The sequence below is a fragment of the Pan paniscus genome, chromosome 4, assembly GCF_029289425.2.
Source record: "Pan paniscus chromosome 4, NHGRI_mPanPan1-v2.0_pri, whole genome shotgun sequence".
NCBI classification, from domain to species: Eukaryota; Metazoa; Chordata; class Mammalia; order Primates; family Hominidae; genus Pan; species Pan paniscus.
The window spans coordinates 132,919,054-132,942,974 of record NC_073253.2 but is presented as its reverse complement, the minus strand read 5'-3'; the positions used below and the strand labels follow the sequence as shown (position 1 = coordinate 132,942,974).

General features: G+C 41.8%; 1 protein-coding gene across 7 annotated transcripts in view; it reads left to right on the top strand.

Moving 5' to 3' along the window:
• Positions 1–23,921, top strand: part of KLHL3 (kelch like family member 3) — a 270,507-nt gene that overhangs the window by 228,651 nt on the left and 17,935 nt on the right. For 6 of the 7 annotated variants that reach the window (XM_063604239.1, XM_055112976.3, XM_063604240.1 and 3 more), the window contains 4 exons: positions 1,126–1,275; positions 19,423–19,540; positions 20,248–20,445; positions 22,002–22,103. In XM_063604239.1, coding sequence (XP_063460309.1) covers positions 1,126–1,275; positions 19,423–19,540; positions 20,248–20,445; positions 22,002–22,103 — 568 coding nt within the window. The remainder of the gene's footprint in view (positions 1–1,125; positions 1,276–19,422; positions 19,541–20,247; positions 20,446–22,001; positions 22,104–23,921) is intronic. The other variant, XM_055112977.3, reaches the window with a different exon arrangement.

Genomic DNA, 23,921 nt, shown 5'->3' with positions numbered 1-23,921 from the left:
CTCCAATGCTGCCCAGCAGATGATGGCCCTGGCCATGCTTTCATTCCTAGTGACAGATGGGGACCCAGGAGAGGCTCAGTCATGCCTTGTGCATCACTGACTTGAGGGCTGAGATAATTGGAGGCCCTTCTCATTCTCTGACTGGACTTGAATTCTTCAGGGTCAGAAATTTTGTCTTGTTCATCATTTTCTTCCTGGGGACCAGCACAGGGCTGCCCAACCAGGAGACATTCAATCAGTGTTAGCTGTTGAATGGAATTGATCTTTCCTAACACAAAGCAGCCCCAGAAGACCACATTACCCATTCCAGATATGCCACACAGTGATCTGACCTGGGCCAAAAGGTGGGGATTGGAGAGTTAGAGCACCAGAATGGCTTCATGCTTGGTCTTGCTCATGAAACCTTTAGGCTTACATGTGCTGAGCACCTGCTTAGGTCCTAAGCTCTGGAATAAGAGGTAAAGAAGCCAGAGCCCCAGCTTAGATGGAGTCCTAGGTGAGGTCAATAGGTGGGACTTTGTGCAGGGTAATTTTTCTGCTCTGATGTTGTTACTCTGTTAGAAGGAGCCTCACTGGCCGATTTTCTGCCCTGAGACCTTCACTATAAGACAACGAATATGAATCTTTCTCCTTGACAAGCTTATTTTACTCAATGCCTCCAAAGGTTGGCTGATGGCTCCCACACCCTTTCCTCTTTCCCCTCACTCCTCCTCTCAGATGTCTGTTTGCCCTAAGCATTATAATGCATTCAAATCAGGAGAAATGTGGTTAGAGGCTTTCAGGACGGCTACTTGTCTTTTGTTTTGCATAAACTCATTTAAGCCTCAAAACAAACAAAACTAGTGAGGTTGTAGATACCTTTAATATGCCCATTTTACAGATGAGGAAACTGAGGATCAGAGATGTTAAGTAGTGGATCTGGTCTAATGCCAGAGCTTGATCCTTTATCCCACTGTGCTCTTAAAATGCAGGAGGTGAGCAGTAAGTTGTAACTCTTTGGGTCTGAGATGATGTGGTGAAGGAATGAATGAGTGTGGGAGTGCAGGAATGACTGAGCCCAGGGTGAAAGCTTGGGAAATGTGGCTGAGCTGTGCTCCAGGATCATCTGTGGATTATTACCTCTAGACGGTTGAAGAAGAAGCTTTGATAAAGAATAACAACACCTGTAAAGACTTCCTCATTGAGGCCATGAAATACCATCTCCTCCCTCTGGATCAGAGGCTATTGATTAAGAACCCAAGGACCAAGCCCAGGACTCCAGTCAGCCTTCCCAAGGTAAGCCCCAGCCCAATCACCACCAAGAGTCAGGACTGTGCCCTGGGAAAGTGGCCTTCCACTCCTGCCTCCAAGTCTTTCCTCACCCATGGCTGCCCTGCATCTTGGTTGCATTTACAACCTAGGAGATGGAGTCTGCTGGTTCCTCTTGAATCTGCTGGTAACTCTCTCTTCTGGGGTCTTCCTTTCCTAAGAGTTTCAAGGTAACCTGCAATGTCATCAGGGAGGTTTGAGAATAACTCAGAGCTCCCTCTCACCCCCACCCTGACTTCTCATTTCACACCATGGCTTGTGCTCTATTTCTGTTGGAAGCAGAGGAATGGCTATGTTGGTTTCACTTAGTGATGGCCATAGTAGTCCTCTTTCTAGGCCATTCTTTGAGTCAGAATAGTCCTAGTCTGTTTCTTTTCCCCACTCAGGGAAGGACATAAAGGACAATTAGGGCTGCCCCAGAGAAGAAAAGGGGTTCTAAGAAAAGGGACCCTGTCAAATTGAGGAGTTTGACAGGTCACGAAGCAGAGGAAGGAAATGGGAGAAATGAGAATTTGTGAGGGAGCAGCCAGGGAAAGGGAAGGAAGACACAGGAGGGGACCCCATGATCTAGAGAACTAGAGTTTATGGTGTATGCTGGCTGCTTTGGTTCCCTGCGAGTCTTCTTTCCTCTCTGACCCTCAGGCTCCTTATCTATAGAATGAAGGATGCTCCACTCGATCCCTAAAGTCCTGTCTGGTGTGGCACCAAAGTAGTCGTTTTAGGAGTCTAACATGCCGATGTCTGGGGGAAGGAATCAGTCAACCCAGGAGGAAAGGTGGGAGGAGAGGAGTGGGTCATGTTGTCTCATTGATGACACAGTAGGCAGCACCAGGAAATTATTTAGGCCCTTGCTTTGTCCTCCTCCTCCTCTTTCCAGCTGGCTGCCATCCTCCCTGCCTGCTTCTTCCAGGAAGGTTTCACAGGGGCTAGAGGCATGTTGTTTTCCAAGACCAGGTGTTGGAATTCTCTGAGGTTTGCAGGACCTTCTTTCCCCTCTGCTCCTTGACCTTGGATCATGGGGAATATATTGGTTGCAATGTGAACAAATGTCTCAGTGTCCCAGATAATAATACAAGCAGCTAACCTTTATTGAGTGCTGAGGTTATCACTTGAATATCTTACTTAATCTTTTCAACAACACTACAAGGTAGAGATAGTTATCCTAGTTTTATAAAGGAGGAAACTGAGTTTCAGAGAAGTTAATTTACTTGCCCAAGGTCAACACAGCTAATGTGGTAGAACCAGCATTTGAACTGAGTCTTTATCACTCTCCAAACCTGTTCTCTGAACTCATACCATCCTGCACCTGGCTTCACGTTTGTAAACCTGAGAGTGCATACTTGCCTGTTGGCCTCACGTTGCCTAGTGCAGGTTAGAAGAAGGCACAGCCGCAAGGCAAGGCCTTGGTCTGGCTGGACATTGGTCTTACTGCAGGTTGATGCCTTTTGTTTTGTTTGGTTGAAATATTGCATTGAAACTTCTTCATATTTTTCAAAGTGAAAATAACTTAGCTTTCTTTAATTATAGACATATGTGCTTATTGTGGATTATTAAAAGGATACTACAATTTTGAAATTAAATAAAAGTCACTTGAAATGTCTCCTAGGGTAAAAAATCTGCTATTATTTGGAAAATTTTCTTTCAGACATGTCTCTCTGCACTTTTTCACAGATAGATACAAATGTACAGTGTATTGCTATACAGATTGAACTATTTTTCCCCCCATGCAGCCATGTGGTACAGACTGCTTTTAATATTATCAGTATAGGTGAAATCAGCATTTAAATTGTAATGGTACATGGTGTTTAATTGTATTTATGCACTATTATGTACATATTATGGACAGTCCTCTACTGATGGGCTTTGCAGTAATTTCCTTTTTTTTTTTTTGTATTGTAAACATTTCTGTGTCAAGTATCCTTTAAAAGATGGCATCTTGTTTGAGTTCGTATTTCTTTCATTGGGAGTGAGATTAATCTTGATTTCATATGATTATCGGCATTTGTATTTCTATTTTGGAGAATTCTCTGTTCATGTCCCTGGCTCATTTTTCTATTAGATTGTATTTTTTAATTAATATTTTTTATTCCTTTTTTTTTTTTTTTCTTGAGGCAGAGTCTTGTTCTTCTACCCAGGCCGGAGTGCAGTGGAGTGATCTCAGCTCACTTCAGCTTCCATCTTCCAAGCTCAAGTGATCCTCCCACCTCAGCCTCCCAAGTAGCTGGGACTGCAGGTGTGTGCCAACACACCCAGCTAATTTTTTTTCTTTTAATTTTTTTGTAGAGACAGGTTTTTGCCTGTTGCCTAGGCTGGTCTCGAACTCCTGAGCTCAAGCAGTCCACCCACCTTGGCCTCCCAAAATGCTGGGATTGTAGGTGTGAGCCACTGTGCCTGGCCTTATTTGTAGTTTCTAAAGGCTCTTTGTACATGAAAGAGGTTAGGCCTTTGAATGTATGTATTTCAAATATGTTTTTTCTTAGTTTGCAATTTGCCTCTTGTTTATAGTAATTTTTTAGTCCAAAAAAGCCCCAGTTTTTAAGGAGTCAAATTGATCTATCTTTTGTTTTATAGCTTGGGTTTTGTGTCATGTTTAGAAATATTTTCTTTACTCTGAAATTATTTAAATAGTGTCCCCATGTTTTCTTCAAGTACCTTTATAATTTTTGTTTTACATTTGAATCTTTGATGCACTTAGAATTATTTTTTGTGTGTAAGGAGTGAGGGCAGGGATTCAGTTTTATTGGTATTGCAAATGATGAGCCAATTGTCTCAAGGTTATTTTATTCATTAATTCCCCTCTTCCCCCATTGGTTTGAATACTATCTTTATTATGATCTAAATTTCCACAAGCTTCATGTTTTGAGAATGTTGATTCTAAGTGTGCTGCTTTTTATTTAGCCTTTTTACTTCCCTGGGTTTTCAGCTGGTCTTCTGTCTGTGACATTTCCCTTTGGAAATTGGTTCTCATCCTCTATGATATCAGAAGAATGACATCTTTGCCTGAGGAGTGTAGCTTGGAGCTAAGGGAATGGTTCAGCACTGGCCCAGCTTTTTTGTGTAGAAACCATACCCAGTGACCTCTCCTTTTTTGGACTCCATGTCTGGCTCTTACCACGTATACCCATAAAAAGATAGTTTTAAAATTAAAGCCCAGTTTGTGCCTGAGCCTGGACTAAGCATGCTGAAAGCTGCTCCACCATCACCCCTGTTCCATCCCAGGGATTGAATCTATAGTTGAGAAAGAAGAGTCTACCCCTTGTTTCAGGAGGTCAAAGCCATCCTTCTGTCATCCCTACTCCTTAAGAAACATTTATTTTCTGAATGAAAACATTTAGATTCCTGGGCCTTCTGCAGGCAACTGGAACCATGACTTCCTTAGAATCTGTTAAAGAAAGAAAGAAAGAAAGAAGACATCACTACTCTTTGTCTCATTGTTCTCCTGTATTTAATCCTTGAATGATTTAAGGTTATGTTGTCTAACCTGCTTCTTAAACTATACTCTCATCACCATTGTTTAGGCACTTAAATTAGTGAGGGGATCCCCACTGAAGGCTTGAAGAATGAATAGGGTATGCGAGGGAAATGATCACTTAGGGATTATCAGATCGTGTACTGTCTTAATAAATCATCACAGCAATAGGTCTGTACTATTCATATCCCTACTTAGATTACTCAGAGAGGTTAAGAAATTTGCCCAGTTAAGTACTGGCTAAGTGCAGAGCTGGGGTTCGGTCTGTCTCACTCCAAAGTCCATGCTTTTCCTTTTACACCGAACTGCTTCCTGAGAAACAGCTTTGAGGTTTTGGTAGCGGTTTAAAGAGATTATTTTCTTTTAGATTAGTTGAGGTATAATAATTTATATGCAGTAAAATTCACACTTTTTAGAGATACAATGTGATAAGTTTTTACAAATGCACAGTCATGTAACCACCATCCCAATCAAAACATAGAATATTTTAATCACTACAAAAAGTTTCCATGTGCTGCTTTGTAGTCAATCCTCTTCTTCTACCCCCAGCCTCTGACAACTACTGATCTGATTTCTGTCCCTATGGTTTTGCCTTTTCTAGAGTGTCATATAAATGGAATCATGCTGTATGTAGTCCTTTGAGCTTGGCTTCTTTTTCTTACCATAATGCATTTGAGATTCATCCCCGTTGTTGCATGTATCAGGAGCTCATTCCTTTTTATCACTAAGCAACATTCCACTGTATGGATGGACCATAGTTTATTCATTCACGAGTTGGTGGACATTTGGGTATCCAGTTTTTGGCTGTTACAAATAAAGCTGCTGTGATTTCACTTACAGATCTTTGTGTGGACATATGTTTTAATTTCTCTTGGGTAAATACCTAGGAGTAGGATTGCTGGGTTGTATGGTAAGTATATGTTTAACTTTATAAGAAATTGCTAAACTGTTTTTTAAAATGGCTATACTATTATGCATTTCCACCAGCAATATATGAGTTTCAGTTATTCTGCAGTCCTGCTACTACTTGACATTATCTATTTTTAAAAATTTTAGCCATTCTAGTAGGTCTGTGGTAGTATCTCACTATGGTTTTAATATGCATCTCTCTAATCACTATGCTGTTGAGATTTTCTCATGTGCCTATTTGCCACCCATATTTCTTCTTTGGTGAAGTGTCTGTTAAAATATTTTGCCCATTTGAAAAATTGGGTTATTGTTTTCTTATTGAGTTGTAAACATTCTTTATGTATTCTGGATACAAGTCTTTAATAAGATATATATTGTGCAAATATTTTCTCCCAACCTGTGCCTTATATTTTCATTTTTTTAGCAGTATCTTTGGAAGATAGTTTTTTAACTAATTAATTATTATTATTTTTTTGAGACGGAGTCTTGCTCTGTTGCCCAGGCCGGAGTGCAGTGGCACAATCACGGCTCACTGCAAGTTCTGCCTCCCGGGTTCATGCCATTCTCCTGCCTCAGCCTCCCGAGTAGCTGGGACTACAGGTGCCTGCCACCAGGCCCGGCTAATTTTTTTTTTTGTGTGTATTTTTAGTGGAGACGGGGTTTTACCGTGTTAGCCAGGATGGTCTCAATCTCCTGACCTCGTGATCCGCCTGCCTCGGCCTCCCAAAGTGCTGGGATTACAGACGTGAGCCACCGCGCCCGGCCACTAATTAATTTTTTAATTGACAAAAGTTATATGCATTTATCATGTACAACATGAGGTTTTGAAATATAGATACATTGTGGAATGGCTAAATTTAGCTAATTAACATATGTATTACATCATATACTTATTTTTTTGTGGTAAGAACACTTAAAATCCATTCTCTTAACTATTTTCAAGAATATAATACATTGTTATTAACTATAGTCACCACGTTGTACTATAAATCTCTTGAAGGTATTTCTCCCATCTCACTGAAATTTCATATCCTTTGATCAACATCTTCCCAGCCAACCCCTTCCCCTATCCCTTGGTAACCACCATTCTATTCTCTACTTCTATGAGTTTAACTTTTTTAGATTCCGCGTATGAGTGAGACTGTATGTTATTTGTCCTTTTGTGCCCTGCTTATTTCACTTAACGTAATGTCCTCCAGGTTCATCCATATTGTCATAGATGACAGGATTTCCTTCTTTTTTAAGGCTAAATAGTATTCTACTAAATATGTATACCACAGTTTCTTTATGCATTCATCTGTCGATGGACATTTAGCTTGATTCCACATCTTGGCTATTGCAACTAATGCTGCAGTGAACACAAGAGTAGATATCTCTCTGACATACTGATTTCATTTCCTTTGGATATATACCCAATAGTGGGATTGCTGGATTATATGGTAGTTCTATTTTTATTTTTTTGAGCAAGATCCACACTGTTTTCCATGGTGGCTGTACTGTATTTGGAAGTGCATAAGTTTTTAATTTTTCAATTTTTTTCTGTTATGGTTTATTTTGTGCTCTATATAAAAAATCTTTGCCTAATTTGAAGTCACAGATTTTCTCCTCTACTTTCTTCTAGAAGTTTTAGGTTTTACACTTAGGCCTATGGATCCATTTTGAGAAGTTTTTTTTTGTTGTTGTTCTTAATATGGTGCATGAGGTGAGAGTCTAAGGCTCATTTGTTTTGCATATGAATGTCCAGTTGTTCCACACTATTTATTGGGAAGATTCTCTGTTCTCCATTGAATTACCCTGTTACTTTTGTTATAAATAATTGACTGTATATGTGTTCATCTATTTCTGGACTCTCTTCTGTTCCATTTTATCTGTCTACCTTTACACCAATACTATGTTGCCTCGATTACTAGCTTTCTAGTAAGTCTTGAAATTAGGCAGTATGAGTCCTCCAGTTTTGTTCTTCAAAGTTGTTTTTGTGAGTCTAGGTCTTTGCATTTCCATTAAATTTCAGAATCAACTTGTCTATCTACAAAAAAGCTTGTAGGGGTTCTGCTTGGAATGGTATTGAATCTCTAGATCAAATGGGGGAACTGCCATCTTAATAATATTAAATCTTTAGATCCATGAACACAGCATAACTCCATTTATGCAGGTCTTCTTTAATTTCTCTCATCAGTGTTTTATAGTTTTCAGTTTATGGGTCTTACATGTCTTTTGTTAGATCTATCCCTGGGTATTTTATTGTTTTAGATGCTATTGTAAATGTTTTCTTTTGAAATTCCAATTTCTAATTGTTTATTGCTGATAGGTAGAAATGTGATTGATGAGAAAGGTTATTTAATGGGGGAGAGGTCAGGTTGGTGATGGCTTCATTGCTTTTTGAACAACAAGGACAGTAGTTTCAGAAGATTACTGAGTAGCCCAGGCTGATGCCTCAGGCAGGCATTTAGGGCTCTCTTCTAGAGTGTTAGCTCCTCTACACAACTATAGGTTCCATGGCAGCAGGCATTACTCATCTGTGTCCTTGGCACACGGCCTCAATTAAAGAAACACATTTTTAAAGAAGAAATAACCTCATAGAGACTTAATACTGACCATTTATATCACCCCTCATTTTTTCCTGATGGGCTTATCAGCATTCATACCTGCGTTTTCACATGGCTTTAGTGAGGATTTATATCCTACTTTATATCCTCCTTTGACCACTAATGGAGGTTGACCCTAGAATGTTTGATTCAAGCCTACAAGTACAAATTTGAATGAATCCAGTTGTCGTTCCTGGGGGTTAGAAGGGTTGTAAGGTTCTTTGTTTCTTTTCTTTCTTTCTTTCTTTTTCTTAAATCTGAAATCCAGCTATCAACAATCATGTATGCATTAATTCATTACTTTTTTTTTTTTTTAGATGGAGTTTTGCTCCTGTTGCCCAGGCTGGAGTGCAATGGCACGATCTTGGCTCACTGCAACCTCTGATTCCTGGGTTCAAGCGATTCTCCTGCCTCAGCCACCCAAGTAGCTGGGATTACAGGCGCCTGCCACTGTGCCCGGCTACGTTTTTTGTATTTTTAGTAGAGATGGGGTTTCACCATGTTGGTCAGGCTGGTCTCGAACTCCTGACCTCTGGTGATCCACCTTCCTCAGCCTCCCAAAGTGCTGGGATTATAGGCGTGAGCCACCGTGCCCTGCCAATTCATTACTTTTTAATTCACTCATCCAACATACTTCCATAGAGAAACCACTAATTGCCAGGCACTGGGGTAAGTACTGGATTCACGAAGGCTGATATGAACTGGTCTCTTCCCCAGGGGACTCCCAGACCAGGAGGAGGGGAAACAGTTGTGAAAGGACAATTGTAATGGAGTGAGTAAATGCCCTCATAGGGGTACAGGAAAAACACTCTGGGAGCACAGAGAGGGGTAAGGAGTTAAGGAAAGCTTTCTGCAGGAGCTGCCAGGAGCTGTGTCTCCAAGGTAAAACGCAAATTGTCTGTGAGAGTGAACATCCAGAAACTGGTTCAGGTGACTGCAGGAGAAAACTGGTTTACACCCTCTGGTGACCACTTAGAATAATTTGTACTTTGCATCTTCTTCCCTGGGTCATTGTCCTGGTCATCATCACCAGAGGTATTGATGATGATACAAGTAGTATTGTTTAAATACTAATTACTGAGCAGCTTCTTTGCATTATTAGCCTAAGTATGTAATGCCCGTTATCTTATTTTGACTTTATTACAACTCTGGAGGCTTTAATGTTGGAGACAACTGAGATTCGGTGAGATTGAGTAAGACTGAGTGATTTGCCCAGGGTTTTACAGCACTTAAGTGGCAGTGTGAGGACTTGAATCCAAGTCTGGCTGACTCAAAGCCTGGGCTTTTAATCACTACATGATACTAATACCCACAATAATGATAACAGCAGATATCAATTACTGAGCACTTATCATGTGCCAGCCACTGGGCTAAGTGACTTATATTTGTTATCTCATAGGATTTTCATAACTGTAATTATCCCCATTTCGCAGATGAGGAAGTTGGACCTTGGGTTATGTCACCCACTTATTGTGCATTAGTTATCTATTTCTGCATTACAAATTACCCTACGATGGCTTAACACAATAAACATCTATCATCTCACAGTTTCTGTGGGCAGGAATCCTGGAGTGGCTTAGCTGGGTCCTTTTGACCCAGGGTCTCTCATACAGTCAAGCTGTTGGTCGGGGTGCAGTTATTTCAGGCTTGTTTGGGGAGGATCTGATTCTAAGCTCACTCATGTGGTTGCTGGCAGGCCTGTTTCTTGCCATGTGGGCCTCTCCATAAGCTGCTTGAGTGTCCTCATGACATGCTGGCTTTCTTCCAGAGAGGGTGATTCTAGAGCAAGAAAATGAGAGCACACATCTAACACGGAAGCTGTAGTGTTTTTATAACCTAATGTCAAAATCCATGTCCCATCACTTCTGTCTTTTATTTGCTAGATACAAGTCACTAAGTCTAGCCCACACTTAAGGGGAGAAGTATTAAGTTCCACGTCTGAGTGTAGTAGTATCACAGAATTTGTGACCCATCTTTAAAGCACAATTAGTAAATGGCTGAGTTGAGGTTTAAGCCTAGGATGACTGGCCCGAGGCCCTGTGCTCTGAACTGTTTTATTATATTGCTTCCAAATGTCACAAAAGCATTATAGCCGTATGCTGTGTTGAAAGAAACCTGATTCCTGCCCTTTGGGGACTTTTAATTTTAAGAAGTCTTTCTGAGAAAGTAAGATAGACATATATGAACAACCAAATAAGTAGAGAAAGAAGAAAAATCAGGAGATAATTGGACTAGTTGGAGAAGCAGGCATAGGAATTCCAAGGGCAGGCTGGTTTGTGCTTTCATAAATTCAGTCCAGATAGGCTTTCTGGCAGAGCAAACTTTGAAAAACAACATGGTGGAGAGAGACCTGCACTATATTCAGTAATTCTCAGCAGTAACTCTGTTTGCCAGCCAAGTCCTTTCCCTGAGAGGAACAGGACTCTGCCTTGAGATAGCTGCAGAGGCTAATAAAGGTGTTTTTCCTGAGCCATATATGCACAGAGCATACTGACACATCCCAGCCGGAACAGCTAACAGCATCATCTTGGCTCCCACACATTCACCGCCCAGCACTTTTCCTGAGGCTGGGTTGCCATGGACAACCCGAGGCTGTCTCCCAGCCACTCAGAAGTCTCCTACGTTACCCTGTTCCACAGATGGCGGCAAGGAAATGAGGTTTCAGGAAGATGCAAATGAACCTTTTGGAAATGTACTGAACCTGGCACTTTTCACTGTCATTCCAGTTCAGTTGGCATCTCTATTCAGCTCTTTAAAAATGCTACTGAAACGCCATTTGGGCTGGAAGTGGGTGGCTTGCTCCTGAGTTGGGCTGTCCTGCTTTCAGTAGATGGTATTTGAAGAAGCTGTTGACAGGGTGGATGGGATGACCTCTCATTTGGCCCAGGCCCCTGGATGGGCACTGCCCCCTTCCACCTTGGTCCACACCCTGACAAGCACCCTGGGGTCCTGAAAAAGCCCCATAATCACCCCTAGAATTAGTGGTACTTACCCTCCCTCACAGGTTCATAGTATCCTTTTCTACCTTTCATTGGGAATCTGTTTTTTAGCACCTGCCTTAGAAGCTAATAATGACACTAGTGTTAATCAGATAACATTTAGTGTTTACTATTTATCAAGCATTGTGCTAAGTGCTTCATATCATTTAAGCCTCCTGACACCCATATGGGAAGCATCCTATTATCCTGATATTACAAGTTATGAAAATGAGGCTTAGCAAGGTTAAATGTCTTGCTCATAGCCACACAGCTATATAGTGACTGGGCTGATACTATATTTGGGCCCAGATGTGTCTGATTCCAAAGCCCATTTTTTCCACTCCTCTTCTCTCCCCCTGGGCCTTGCCCTCATATTACCTGGTTCTCAGACCCCCATTTTCTCTGCACCTTGCTATCAGTACTTGCCTAGAGCAACTGTTGCTTAGGAACCTGCTTGGACAAGTCTTCTGGCTCGACCTCGACATGCTCCATCGGATGAATTGTTGGTGTTAGCCCTGCGGCCCCACGCACCAGGGTAAGAGAGACTCTCGCTTCCTGCCCTGGCCCGAGGGACCGACTGGCTGGGCCTGCCTTCTGCCCAGCTCACCGGTCACAGAAGAGAGTTTGGACATGCATTCTACTCTTGCCCGATGAAAAAAGTGTGTAGAGCCCAGATTGTTCCTCTCACCTGAGTAGAAATTTGAATGACCTATGTAGTCCTGAGGCCAGGGCTAGGGTCTTGATCTACACGTAGGCTGGAAATCTCTATTCTCTTCATGGATTGTCCCTTTCCCTGGCTAGTCCCTGGCACCTAATGGCTCTCAGACACAGGGTGGTTGTGATTTCGGTGAGGAGGGACCAACATGCCTTCAATCCCACAGTCACGCTGGTAGAATCAGAATCATCTATGTAAACAAGAGAGCATTATATATTTATTTTAAAAAATGTTATGCTGGGAGTAAAATCTCCTTCCTAAGGAATCAGGTAGTCTTTTGCTTGGGCTCACTAATCTTCCTAAAATAAATGGCTATTTGACTTTTCAAAATGACAGTGTTTTCCTTGGGAGGTATCTAATAACCATCTCTGCTACAGTGGAGTTCAGCTCACTCATATTCTGTCAACCAGAGAACCTCCATTCACCAGAACTTCTGCAGCCTTCAACACAGTGACAGTTGAGACTTGGGATCAGAACTCTGAGGCACCCTGCCAAACTCCTAAGTATGCTGCAGTTCACGAGAGTGATTAAATTGTTCAGTCTAGCATAATTGTTCACCTAGAGCCAGTTCTTTAGTTTGTGATTCCTACGTGACTGATAGTTCTTACTCAGGGTTACCTTGAAAGATAAATGTTAAAAATAGTGATCGTTAAATAAGCTGATTTGATTGAGTAATTTCTAATAAAGGCATATTAATCTTAAGTATATTGGGGTTTAGGAGTGTTGGGGAAAGAAAGAAACATGCTTGTTGAACTCCCTGGGCCTGGGTGTTTCTGGAATATAAAACGAGGGCATATAGGAGAGAATGGTTCAAGTCTCTTCCTCTAACATCTTGTGGTCTTCTTAAGTAGCTAGAAGTTTGTGATTTCAGAGATGTGATACATGTAGACTGTGGGAAATACTCATATTTGCCTAACTGGTTGCTAACATCAGGTATCCATGGAAACAACTATCCATTAGCACTCATGATAGGAAATTTATTCTTTTTACTCTGCATGATCAACACAGTAGTGGGTGTAGTGCTCCATGTATGAATGCTTCTTGCAACACCTACCATAAAAATTGGATTTCTTTTCACCATACTGGGCTGTACTAATTTACATTCCCACCAGCAGGGTATAAGAGTTCCTCTTTCTCCACATCCTTGCCAGCAGTTATCTTTTGTCTTTTCTGCAGTAGACCTTCTAATTGGGGTGAGGTGATATCTCGTTGTGATTTTCATTTGCATTTCCCAGATAAATAGTGATGTTGAGCATTTTTTTTCATATACTTGTTGGTCATTCATATATCTTTTTTAGAGAAATATCTGTTTAGATCTTTTTGCCCATTTTTGAATCAGATTATCTGTTTTTCTGTTATTTAGTTGTTTGAGTTCCTTATATATTCTGGGTATTAACACCTTGTCAAATGTGTGCTTTTGGCATGTTCGTCGAAAATCAGTTGGCTGTAAATGTGTGGATTTATTTCTAGGTTCTCTAATTTTATATTCCATTGGCCTATGTGTCTGTTTTTATGCCAGTACCATGCTGTTTTAGTTACTCTAGCTTTGCTGTATATTTTGAAGTCAGGTAGCATGATGCCCCCAGCTTTGTTCCTTTTGCTCTAGATTGTTTGGCTATTCCTATATGAGTTTTAGATTTTTTTTTTCTTATTTTTGTGAAGAATGTCATTGGTAGTTTGATAAGGATTACATTGAATCTGTAGATTGCTTTAGGTAGTATGAGCATTTTAACATTATTAATTCTTTCCATGATCATGGAATATCTTTCCATTTATTTGTGTCCTCTTCAATTTCTTTCGTCAATGTTTTATAGTTTTCATTGTAGAGATCTTTTACCTCTGTGGTTAAATTTATTCCTAGTTATTTTATTTTTTTGTAGCTATTGTTAATGAGTTTTTTTCTTTATTTCTTTTTCAGATAGTTCACTATTAGTGTATAGGAACACCACTAAGTTTTGTATGTTGATTTTGTATCCTGCCACTTTGCCAATTCATTTATTCATTCGAATAGTTTTTTGGTGGCGTCTTTAGGCTTTTTAATATATAAGATCATATTCTCTGCAAGCAGTTTGACTTTCTCCTTTCAATTTGAATGTACTTCATTTCTTTCTCTTGCCTGATTGCTCTGGCTAGGACTTCCAGTACTATGTTGGATAGAAGTGGAGAAAGTGGGCATCCTTGTCTTGTTCCAATTCTTAGAGGAAAAGCTTTCAACTTTCCCCTTTCTAGTATGATGTTAGCTGCGGGTTTGTCATATATGGCCTCTATTATGTTGAGTTACATTTCTTCTATTTCTAATTTGTTGAGAGTTTTTATTATGAAGGGATGTTGAGTTTTATCAAATGCTTTTTCTGCATCTATTGAAATGATTATGTGGTTTTTGTCTTTGATTCTGTTAATGTGACATATTGTTTTTATTGATTTGTGTTATATTGAACCATCCTTGCATCCCTAGGATGAATCTATTTGATCACGGTAAATGATCTTTTCAATGTGCTGTTGAATTTCATTTGCTAGTATTTTGTTATGGATTTTTGTATCTGTGTTCATCATGGATATTGGTCTATAGTTTTCTTTTTTGTCATGCCCTTGTCTAGTTTGGTATTAGAGTAGTCCTGGCTTCAAAGAATAAATTTGGAAGTATTCCCTCCCTTTCAATATTTTAGAATAGTTTGAGAATAACTGGTATTAGTTCTTCTTTAAATGTTTGTTAGAATTCAGCAGTGAAACTATCAGGTTCTGGGCTTTTCTTTGATAGCAGACTTTTTATTAGTGATTCAATCTTGTTACTTGTTATTGGTCTGTTTGGGTTTTCTGTTTCTTCGTGATTCTATATTGGTTGGTTATATGTGTCCAGGAAAAATTAAAAGTAGAACTACCATATGACCCTGCAATCCCATACTGGGTATGCATCCAAAGGAAATTAAATCAGCATGTTGAAGAGATATCTGTACTCTCATGTTTATTTCAGCAGTATTCACAATAGCCAAAAAACAGCATCAACCTAAGTGCCCATCAACAGATGAATGGATTTTAAAATGAGGTATATATACTATTCAACTATAAAAAGGCCGGGCACAGTGGCTCATGCTTGTAATCCCAGCACTTTGGGAGGCCGAGGCGAGTGGATCACCTTAGGTCAGGAGTTCAGGACCAGACTGGCCAACATGGTGAAACCCCATCTTTACTAAAAATACAAAAAATTAGCCGGGTGTGGTGGTGGGCACCTGTAATCTCAGCTACATGGGAGGCTGAGGCAGGAGAATTGCTTGAACCCGGGGGGTGGAGGTTGCAGTGAACCAAGATTGTGCCATTGCACTTCAGCCTTGGTGACAGAGCGAGACTCTGTCTAAAAAATTAAATAAATAAAAAGGTGAAATCCTGTCATTTGTGACAACGTGGATGAACCTGGAGAACATTATGTTAAGTGAAATAACCCAGGCATAGAAAGACAAACACCACATGATTTCACTTATATATGAAATCTAAAACAGACAAACTCGTAGAAGTAGAGAGCAGAATAGTGGTTATCAGAGGCTGGGGAAGGGAGGAGGGAGGGGAGATGGGGGTGATCAATGGATACTATGTTACAGTTAGAGAGGAGGAATACCTTCTGGAGTTCTATTACACAGTAGGGTGACTATAGTTAACAATAATGTATTGTATATTTCAAAATAGCTAGAAGAGAGGATTTTGAATGTTCTCACCACAAAGAAATAATAAGTGTTTGAGATGGTGGGTATGCTGATTACCCTGATTTGATCATCACCCAATGTATGCATGTATCCAAACATCACACTGTACCCCATAAATATGTGTACCTATTATGTGCCAACTAAAAATAAAACAAAAAAATTGAGTTTCCTATGCCTATGAGAGAAGCAGATGTATACCTGTTCTTCCTGCTGCCTTGAGCTACCTCTGAAACTGATGGTCCTATCCCACAAAACCTCATAATTCATTTTCCCAGATAGTTGTACAAGTTTTGTTTGTTTAAAGTTATCTCTTACCAGTGGTTTTATGAGCTCAAAGCCAAGTTTGTTTTGAAAACCTTATCTTGTATTCTATTTTTTTTTTTTTTTGAGACAGGGTCTCACTGTGTTGCCCAGACTGGAGTGCAGTGGTGCTGCAATCACAACTCACTGCAGCCTCAAATTCCTGGGCTCAGGTGATTCTGTCACCTCAGCCTTCCAAGTAGTTGGGACTACAGGCATTCACCACCACACCCAGCTAGTTTTTTGTATTTTTTGTAGAGACGGGGTTTCACCATGTTGCCCAGGCTGGTCTTGAGCTCCTGGACTCAAGAGATCCACCCGCCTCTGCCACCTAAACTACTGGGATTACAGGCATGAGCCACTGCACCTAGCTGTTGTGTATCATTTTTGTATTTCTACTCAGGCTTTACTTTAACATTAAAAAATTTGCATTTCTGTAATACTGTTTCTGTGAAAATTCTCAGAGATGAGTGGTAGATTTTCTCCAATATGCATGTACCCTCTACTTCCCTGGTGGGAGATAGTTTCTGGGGCATGGTGAGGGTTCCTGAAAACTTTGCCTTTTTTTTTTTTTAATTTACAAAAGAAGCTGGATAGCTTATGCCAAGTATAAGCAAACTTTCTTTTGGTGGTTGAGTCAAAAGATGGGAAAAGCTCTCACTTTCTCTTTTTATTTTGCTTGCTTTTTCCTCACTGTCTCCAGAATTTTAACCTGGTGTTCCAACATATTTTAACTAAAGAAAATGACGTTCTAGTTTAGTTTCTTTTTTCATTTTTAAAAACTCTGTATTGTTTGTTTAACTCCTTGCATGTGCTATTTACTTTTTATTCATGTATTCTTTATTCCAAATAAACACTTGAGCCCTCACTTTTACCTGGCAACATAAGTATATGGAGTTATCTTGGTGACTGAGGCAGATACGTTTTCTGCCTGGGCAGGGCTCACTGTCTAGAGGTGCAAAAGACAAGACACTGATGGTCCAGCACAATGCAGAACACACAGGGCAGGTGAAATCTCAGAGGACGGATATGTAGTTCTGACCTGGAGGCCAGGGAAGTCCATTTGTAGGAAATAACATTTAAACTGAGACCTGAAAGATAAGCAGGTGTTAAGGCAGAGTGCTCAGAGATGGGAAGGTTTCGAGTCAGGGAACAGCATGTGGGAGGGTGTGGGGTGCCTGAAGTCCTTGCAGAAAGAAAACTTAAAACTGCTTTTATTCTCACTCAGCTTCAGAAATCAGATTTCAAAGAAAATCCTTGCAGTATTTTCCTTCAGTTTAGCTTTACCAACTCAAAACCGGAAAGACAATGCAAGTTCTGGGCATATTTATGAACATGTCATTCTGCCCTTGAAGAGTAGGTTAGGCATTATCTGGTGTTTGCCAAGGGGCTGTGTTCATTAACATCCCCCTTGAACTGTTCATGGATGCCTGTCTAAGCAAAGAATTACAAATGGGAAGTAATGTAGAATTCATGTTTACTCTGAAAAAGGCTACTCTTGACACAGAGCAGTGGACCCTCTGAGCTGAGGCACCCAGGAAAGTCAAGTTTCTGTTGAAGCAGCAGCAGCAGCAGCTCGAGGCTGGGTTTTGTGTCCTGGGTTCCTTTGGAATGCTTTAGAAGTCAGAACTGATTTCTGAATTTTTGAACACTGGTTACCCACTTTTGGTGACAGACAGCTATGGACTAAGTCTGATGACCAGTGACCACCCACATGGCAGTGGGTGAGCCTGTTCTGGAATATTGGGGAATAAATGATTGATCTGTAGTAATGGTGGTGAGCTCTGGTTTTGCCTCCCGTATGGTGGGAAGTGTTCACTTGAGGGATGTGCCTTTGCGAGTTCACACAGATTTTGATGGGCACTTCTCTCCCCAGAAATACATCATGGGGAAGTAAAAAGCACTATGATAATTCATAATGGCAAAAGTTGTTCATGGCATATCATCAGGAAATCCATACAGAGCGTGGATTGAAAAGGTGGTTCTCAAAGTATGAACCCTAGAGTGGCAGCAGCAGCAGCACCTGGGAACTTGTTAGAAAGGCAGCCTCTGGGCTCCACTCCAGATCCACTGAATGACACTCTGGGGATAGGGCCCAGCAGCTTGTGTTTTCACAAGTCCTCTAGGTGATTCTGATGTATGCTCAAGTTTGAGAACCACTGGGTAAATAAGACAAGCTACAGGTAATGATCAAATGAATTTGCTGGTTGTGACTTCCACCCTTTCTCTCCACTCAAGAAAGCATATTGGAATGCCGTTGAGTGAGAGTGACATCATTGTGGGGACAGCTATGAATTTGCACATGTTTATTAAAATATGTAAACTATAGGTAACTGGTACTTTAATTTTTTATTTATTAATAACATGTGACCAAAGACACAGCAGTGATACCATAATTAAGTACTGCAGTTCTATTAACCTAACCAGAGCAGTAGTTTTCATTGTGTTTGACCATGCCCTTGCAATACAAAATGCATTTAAATTGCTATCCAGAAGACACATGTAAGTGTGTATAGCCAAAACCAATATTTCATGAAATAATATTCTTATTATCATATTTTCTGTGCTTTTAAAAATATATGTGCTGGTCATAATCCATTAAATTGATTTCATGACCTACTAATGGAAAGCGACCTGTGTTTTGACAAACATAGATGCAGCAAGCTGTGTTTGCTTGGATCCTGTCTCTAGAGCAGGAGTTGGGGGGGTGGCTGGCCTCACCCTCTGTCAGGTAGACTTGGGTTTCAGTCTCTGCCTACACTCTTAGCTGTGTGACCTTGGGCCACTTACATGTGTTCTCTGAGCTTTACTTTCCTATCTGTCAACGTGGATGATGATATCTACCTCACAGTTGTGGTGACAAGTAAATGACAACACATTTCACATGGTGCCTAGCAGTGGTAGCTACTACCTTACTTGTGGAAATAGGACTGCTAGCACTAGTTTCCAGAACATCATCAGTTTAATAACTTTTGTAATAACCATCTCACAGGAGTTTTTCAATTTTTTTCTATACTGCAGTGCATAAGTGCACCCTACATTCTAGGCATTCAGAAATGCTTTTGAATAATACTTTAAAAATACATCCAAATTCTGCACTCTTTTTCAAAGTATATTCAAGTTTGTTTTGATATAAGATTTAGCACCTCCCATTCCCAATCTGAGGGCACTGAGATTACAGATGATGCCCTATGCGGCTTCACATACCCACAAGATAGCCCCGAGTGGGGCATTTGGGAAACAGAACTTATGACTGTGTTTCTGTGGGAAGATGCTTGTTAGACTTTTCTTGAATACTCATACCTGTTGGTGACCAGGAGCAGCATCCCCATGTATGTAGCTCTGTAAACTGGCATCTCAGATCATCCACACACCCTGGGCGATAAGCCATGTGGAAGTACCAGGGATACCATGAATCCAGATTTTGGGCTGACCCCGCTAATGTCCACTTGTCTCTCCGGAGGTCATGATTGTGGTTGGCGGCCAGGCACCCAAGGCAATCCGCAGTGTGGAGTGCTATGATTTCGAGGAGGACCGGTGGGATCAGATTGCTGAGCTTCCTTCCAGAAGATGCAGAGCAGGTGAGCAGCCTCCCAGTTCTGCAAGCTGTTTTTCCCCTGCTGGTCCCCACTCCGTGCCAGAAGTCGTGAGCTACTCCTTGTTTCCTCAAGCATCTGTGCATTTCAGGCTCCCATTTGTTTCCCTCCTGCATAGTTTTTTTTTTTTTGGTTGTTGTTGTTGTTTTAAGACAGAGTCTTTCTCTGTCACCCAGGTTGGAGTGCAGTGTCATGATCTCGGCTCACTGCAACGTCTGCCTCCTGGGTTCAAGTGATTCTCTCACCTCAGCCTTCCAAGTAGCTGGGATTACAGGCGTGCACCACCATGCCCAGCTAATTTTTGCATTTTTAGTAGAGACGGGTTTCACCATTTTGGCCAAGCTGGTCTTGAACTCCTGACCTCAGGTGATCCACCTGCCTTGGCTTCCCAAGGTACTGGAATTACAGGCGTGAGCTACCATGCCCGGCCACTTGCACAGTTTTTGGCTCTTTTAGGGTCAGTTCTTATGAGCTTGGGGAGTTAAAGCTGATTCAAATATTTACTTGAATCAGACAAAATTAGAAAAGCAAGTAGGAAAGAAATCCAGTGAATCCCATAATGACTGCCAAATACCTAAAGTATCTTCGGTGGTGACTTTTCCTGTGTCTGTCTTGCTCCTCCATTGTCATCCATCAACATGAGCAGTCATGCGCCTGACCTGACCTTGATGTCTTGGTTTCCTGTGCCTCAGGTGTGGTGTTCATGGCTGGCCACGTGTATGCCGTGGGAGGGTTTAATGGCTCACTGCGGGTGCGGACAGTGGATGTGTATGACGGCGTGAAGGACCAGTGGACGTCCATTGCCAGCATGCAGGAGCGCCGGAGCACACTGGGCGCAGCAGTGCTCAATGACTTGCTCTACGCAGTGGGAGGCTTTGATGGCAGTACTGGTAGGTTTAGGGTGTGTTCCCAACCCCTGCTAGCCTGGGACACATCCTCCATGCAACCCTGTTTTATTCAGCCAGTTCTGGACCAACTTTCTGTCCATTTGTAGCTACTGCCCCAGGGACATATCCACTCTTCTTCCTCATCCAGCTTTTGGGGGAAGAGCCAGGCCTTCTTCCAGACAGAATATGTAACTGCCCATGTACTAGGCTTTCTAGGACTCAGAAGAGTCCCTTTCCTACTTTCCAGTGTCTGGGAACCTATTTACTCAGAAGATGAGACTTAGAAGGAGAGCATGCTTAGCTAGGGGGTGCCTCAGGCCTCCAGTTTGAACCCTTTGCTAGACAGATGAGGGAGCTGAGTCCAGCACTTGGAAGAGACCTGGCTCAGGTCATGCAGTGGGCCAGGCTGCTCATTTTTTCTGTTGCCCTTTCTACTACCCTACTGAAGCTTTGCCAGGCTTTTTCACCATAGGTGAGCCTCCTTGCCTCTGGACTCTATCTAGCTTCAAAATTTCAACCCAAAACTGTTAGTTGACATAAACTCAGAGAGGTGATCTCATCTCTGCTTATACTGCCAGGTAGATGTCTCTGCAGACAGTAGCTCTATTAAACTAATATGATATTCTTTGGCCCCCAGGGAGGTAAAAAGCAGTATTTTTTACTTCGCTGAATTTTTATTTGTGTCTTCACAATCTGGGGACCTTTCTCAGCCTTCTCTTTGCCTCACTCATATAATTCCAGGGTCTTTAGCCCCTCTGGAGGCTGCCTTTAGTGAGTGGAACAAAGAGAAGGAAAGGGTAGTGGTGCATTGTTTCTTTTGGGAATTACTTTTGGCTATAAGTAGAGAACCTGATTAAACTCTGCCTTAAAACACGAGGGATTTTGCTTTACTCATGAAACAAGAAGCCTAGAGGTTAGCAGTTGCTGAGTTGGTCCAGTAACTTATGGACATTGAGGCCACATTCTTTAAGATTCTCTTGGCCTTTTTCTCATGATCATGAGATGGCTGTTATACCTCCAGCCAACACATTTGTGTTCCAGGTAGCAAGAATCAAAAAGGGGAACGGTATCTATATTAGAAAAGCAAAGGCTGTTTCTGAATCCCCGTAGACTTCTGCTTAGGTCTCATTGACTTGGTCACGCCTAGCTGCAAGGGAGTCTTGGGAAGCAAGTGTTTAGCTTTCCACTGCTAAGATAGAGGAAGCTGGGGGAAAGGGGATTGGAATAGGTGTTCAGTGAGGCTACCTCAGGTGACTACTTGGAATCAAAGTATCCCACTCTGCGGTTTTTATGATCTACATTTGCCGTGCATTTCAGACACACCCCTTGTCCTTTCACAGCCCACTCTCTGAGTCAAGTCTTAATAGTCCCTGCAGGTAGGCACTGCAGATGTGTTTCAGGGAGTTGCCACAGGCCGCATGGTGATGCAGAGGTGGTACTGAGCCATACATTTAGGTTTCCAGCCCCTGCATTTGGACTCCTCCCCCATCCTCACTGCTTCTCACACAGCAGGGTGAGGCCTGGTGCCACGGAAGTCTCATGAGTCTCTTGTCTCCCAGGCCTAGCATCGGTGGAAGCCTACAGCTACAAGACCAACGAGTGGTTCTTTGTGGCCCCGATGAACACGCGGCGGAGCAGTGTGGGTGTGGGCGTTGTGGAGGGTAAGGAGGCGGCAGTGGCCAGTGGCCAGGCCTACCTGGCCCACGGGCCTTGTCCTGGGTCCAGCATCATGCTTGGTGCTTCCTCTACCGTGCTTTTTTTCCTGAGATCACTCCTCTGGGTTAGGTACTATTATCCTGATTTAGCGGATGAGGAAAGTTGAGACTCAGAGAGGTGGTGGAGCTCCTGGCCCAAGGCTGCTAAATGTTGGAGCTGGGCTGGGGGAGTAGAAGGAGCCTAGAGGGGAAATGCCGGCCTGTGGTTTGGCCCCGTGTCAATAGCTCTGCTAGAAGTTGGGGAAGGGAAGGGAGTAGGGAATCCATAGTCAGCATATAACCCAGGAGGATAATGTAGTGGAGTGAGAGTTAAATGTGCTTAATTAATTTTGTCCTCATATTCATATGTTGAACATTAACAGAACTGTGAGTGAGGTAGGCACCTCTTCTTAGGTCTGATGACTCTCTGCAGGGCAGGCTGGTGATTGAGTCCAGTTCTAGTCAGGAAAGCTGTGTAGGGTAAGGTAGGAGGGAGTGGTAAGGTCTAGGGCCTGGTCAGATGGTACACTTTTGTTTGTAAAAAAACCTCTCATTTCTAGTCTCTTGTTTTGTTTGCAAAACCCTTGTGAAGGAGATAGGCAGGCCTCAGATTCTCTCCATCCTCCAGATGTCCCACATTCCAATGACAGTAAATAACACAGCCTGTCCTTGAACCCAGGTCTTCTGACTCCTAAGCCGGTGTTCTTTCCACTGTGCTATGCTCCTTCAAAATGCTGACAAATGCCAGTAGGTAGGAGTTCTGTAAATATGTGTGAATTCAATGTACCAAAGCATAGAATATTACTTGAACTAAAATGTTGTCATTTGCAGGACAACACTGATTCATCAACTTGTAGTAATGTGGGAATTTAGATGGAATATCTGTTCATTCAGACGTGTGTGCAGACATTCCATCTCTCATGTACACACTCAGAAATACACATGCAAACACAAATGTGCCCTGGGGTGAGTGTAACATCCAGCGAGTTAGATGTTAATAGAAAGATTCTTTTCTCACACTGTATTTCTCAGTCTGCACTGGTATTGTGTAATTTACGTTTTCATTTAAAGGTGTACTATTCTAACATACTACATAAGTCATCTATGTGAGGGCAAGGATTTTGTCCTCCTACCAAGGTAAATTGTATCTTGCAATCTCATTCTCTTGGTGGAAGAGAAATTGATTTGTCTGCCAAGTGTAAGTGCTTTGTCTAGCCACCTTCTCATTTCTTCTCTTGTTCCTTAGCCAGGAATATCAAACAATAGACTAGGGGTTAAAAATAGCAAATCCCTGTTAATAGACTCAAGGAGGAACCTTGAGTGCATATTTTTTCAGCTGATGCAGATGGAATGGTTGATGAGGGTTAGAGGAGGTGCCATAATGGTGGTAATTTAAAATACTCCCCTTGACAAAGGCTTTTGTGAGCATGTTCTGTATGTGGAAGAAGTGCTGTCTTGTAGCACGCCCTGTTGACGTGGAAGACAGGCTGGGAATTTGTTTCTTCTGCCCCTCCTGAATCTGAAGCTCTTTCAGCTGTGGGCACCCTGGGGCAGCAGAGTTCAATTTACAGCTGTGGTGAGAATGTTGAGGGAGGAACTTAAGTGGACCCTGTCTTCTTCACTGTGGCCTTGAAGAGACAGCTCTCCACACTGTCTGGCTTCCTCTCCTCCCTCTCATCATCTCATTACCATGGCTATACAGTTTGAATGACACTGAACAAAAAAATGGAGGAAATCACAATAATTTGCTACTGGCTGCCTCGAAGAATACCTATTTAGGAAAAG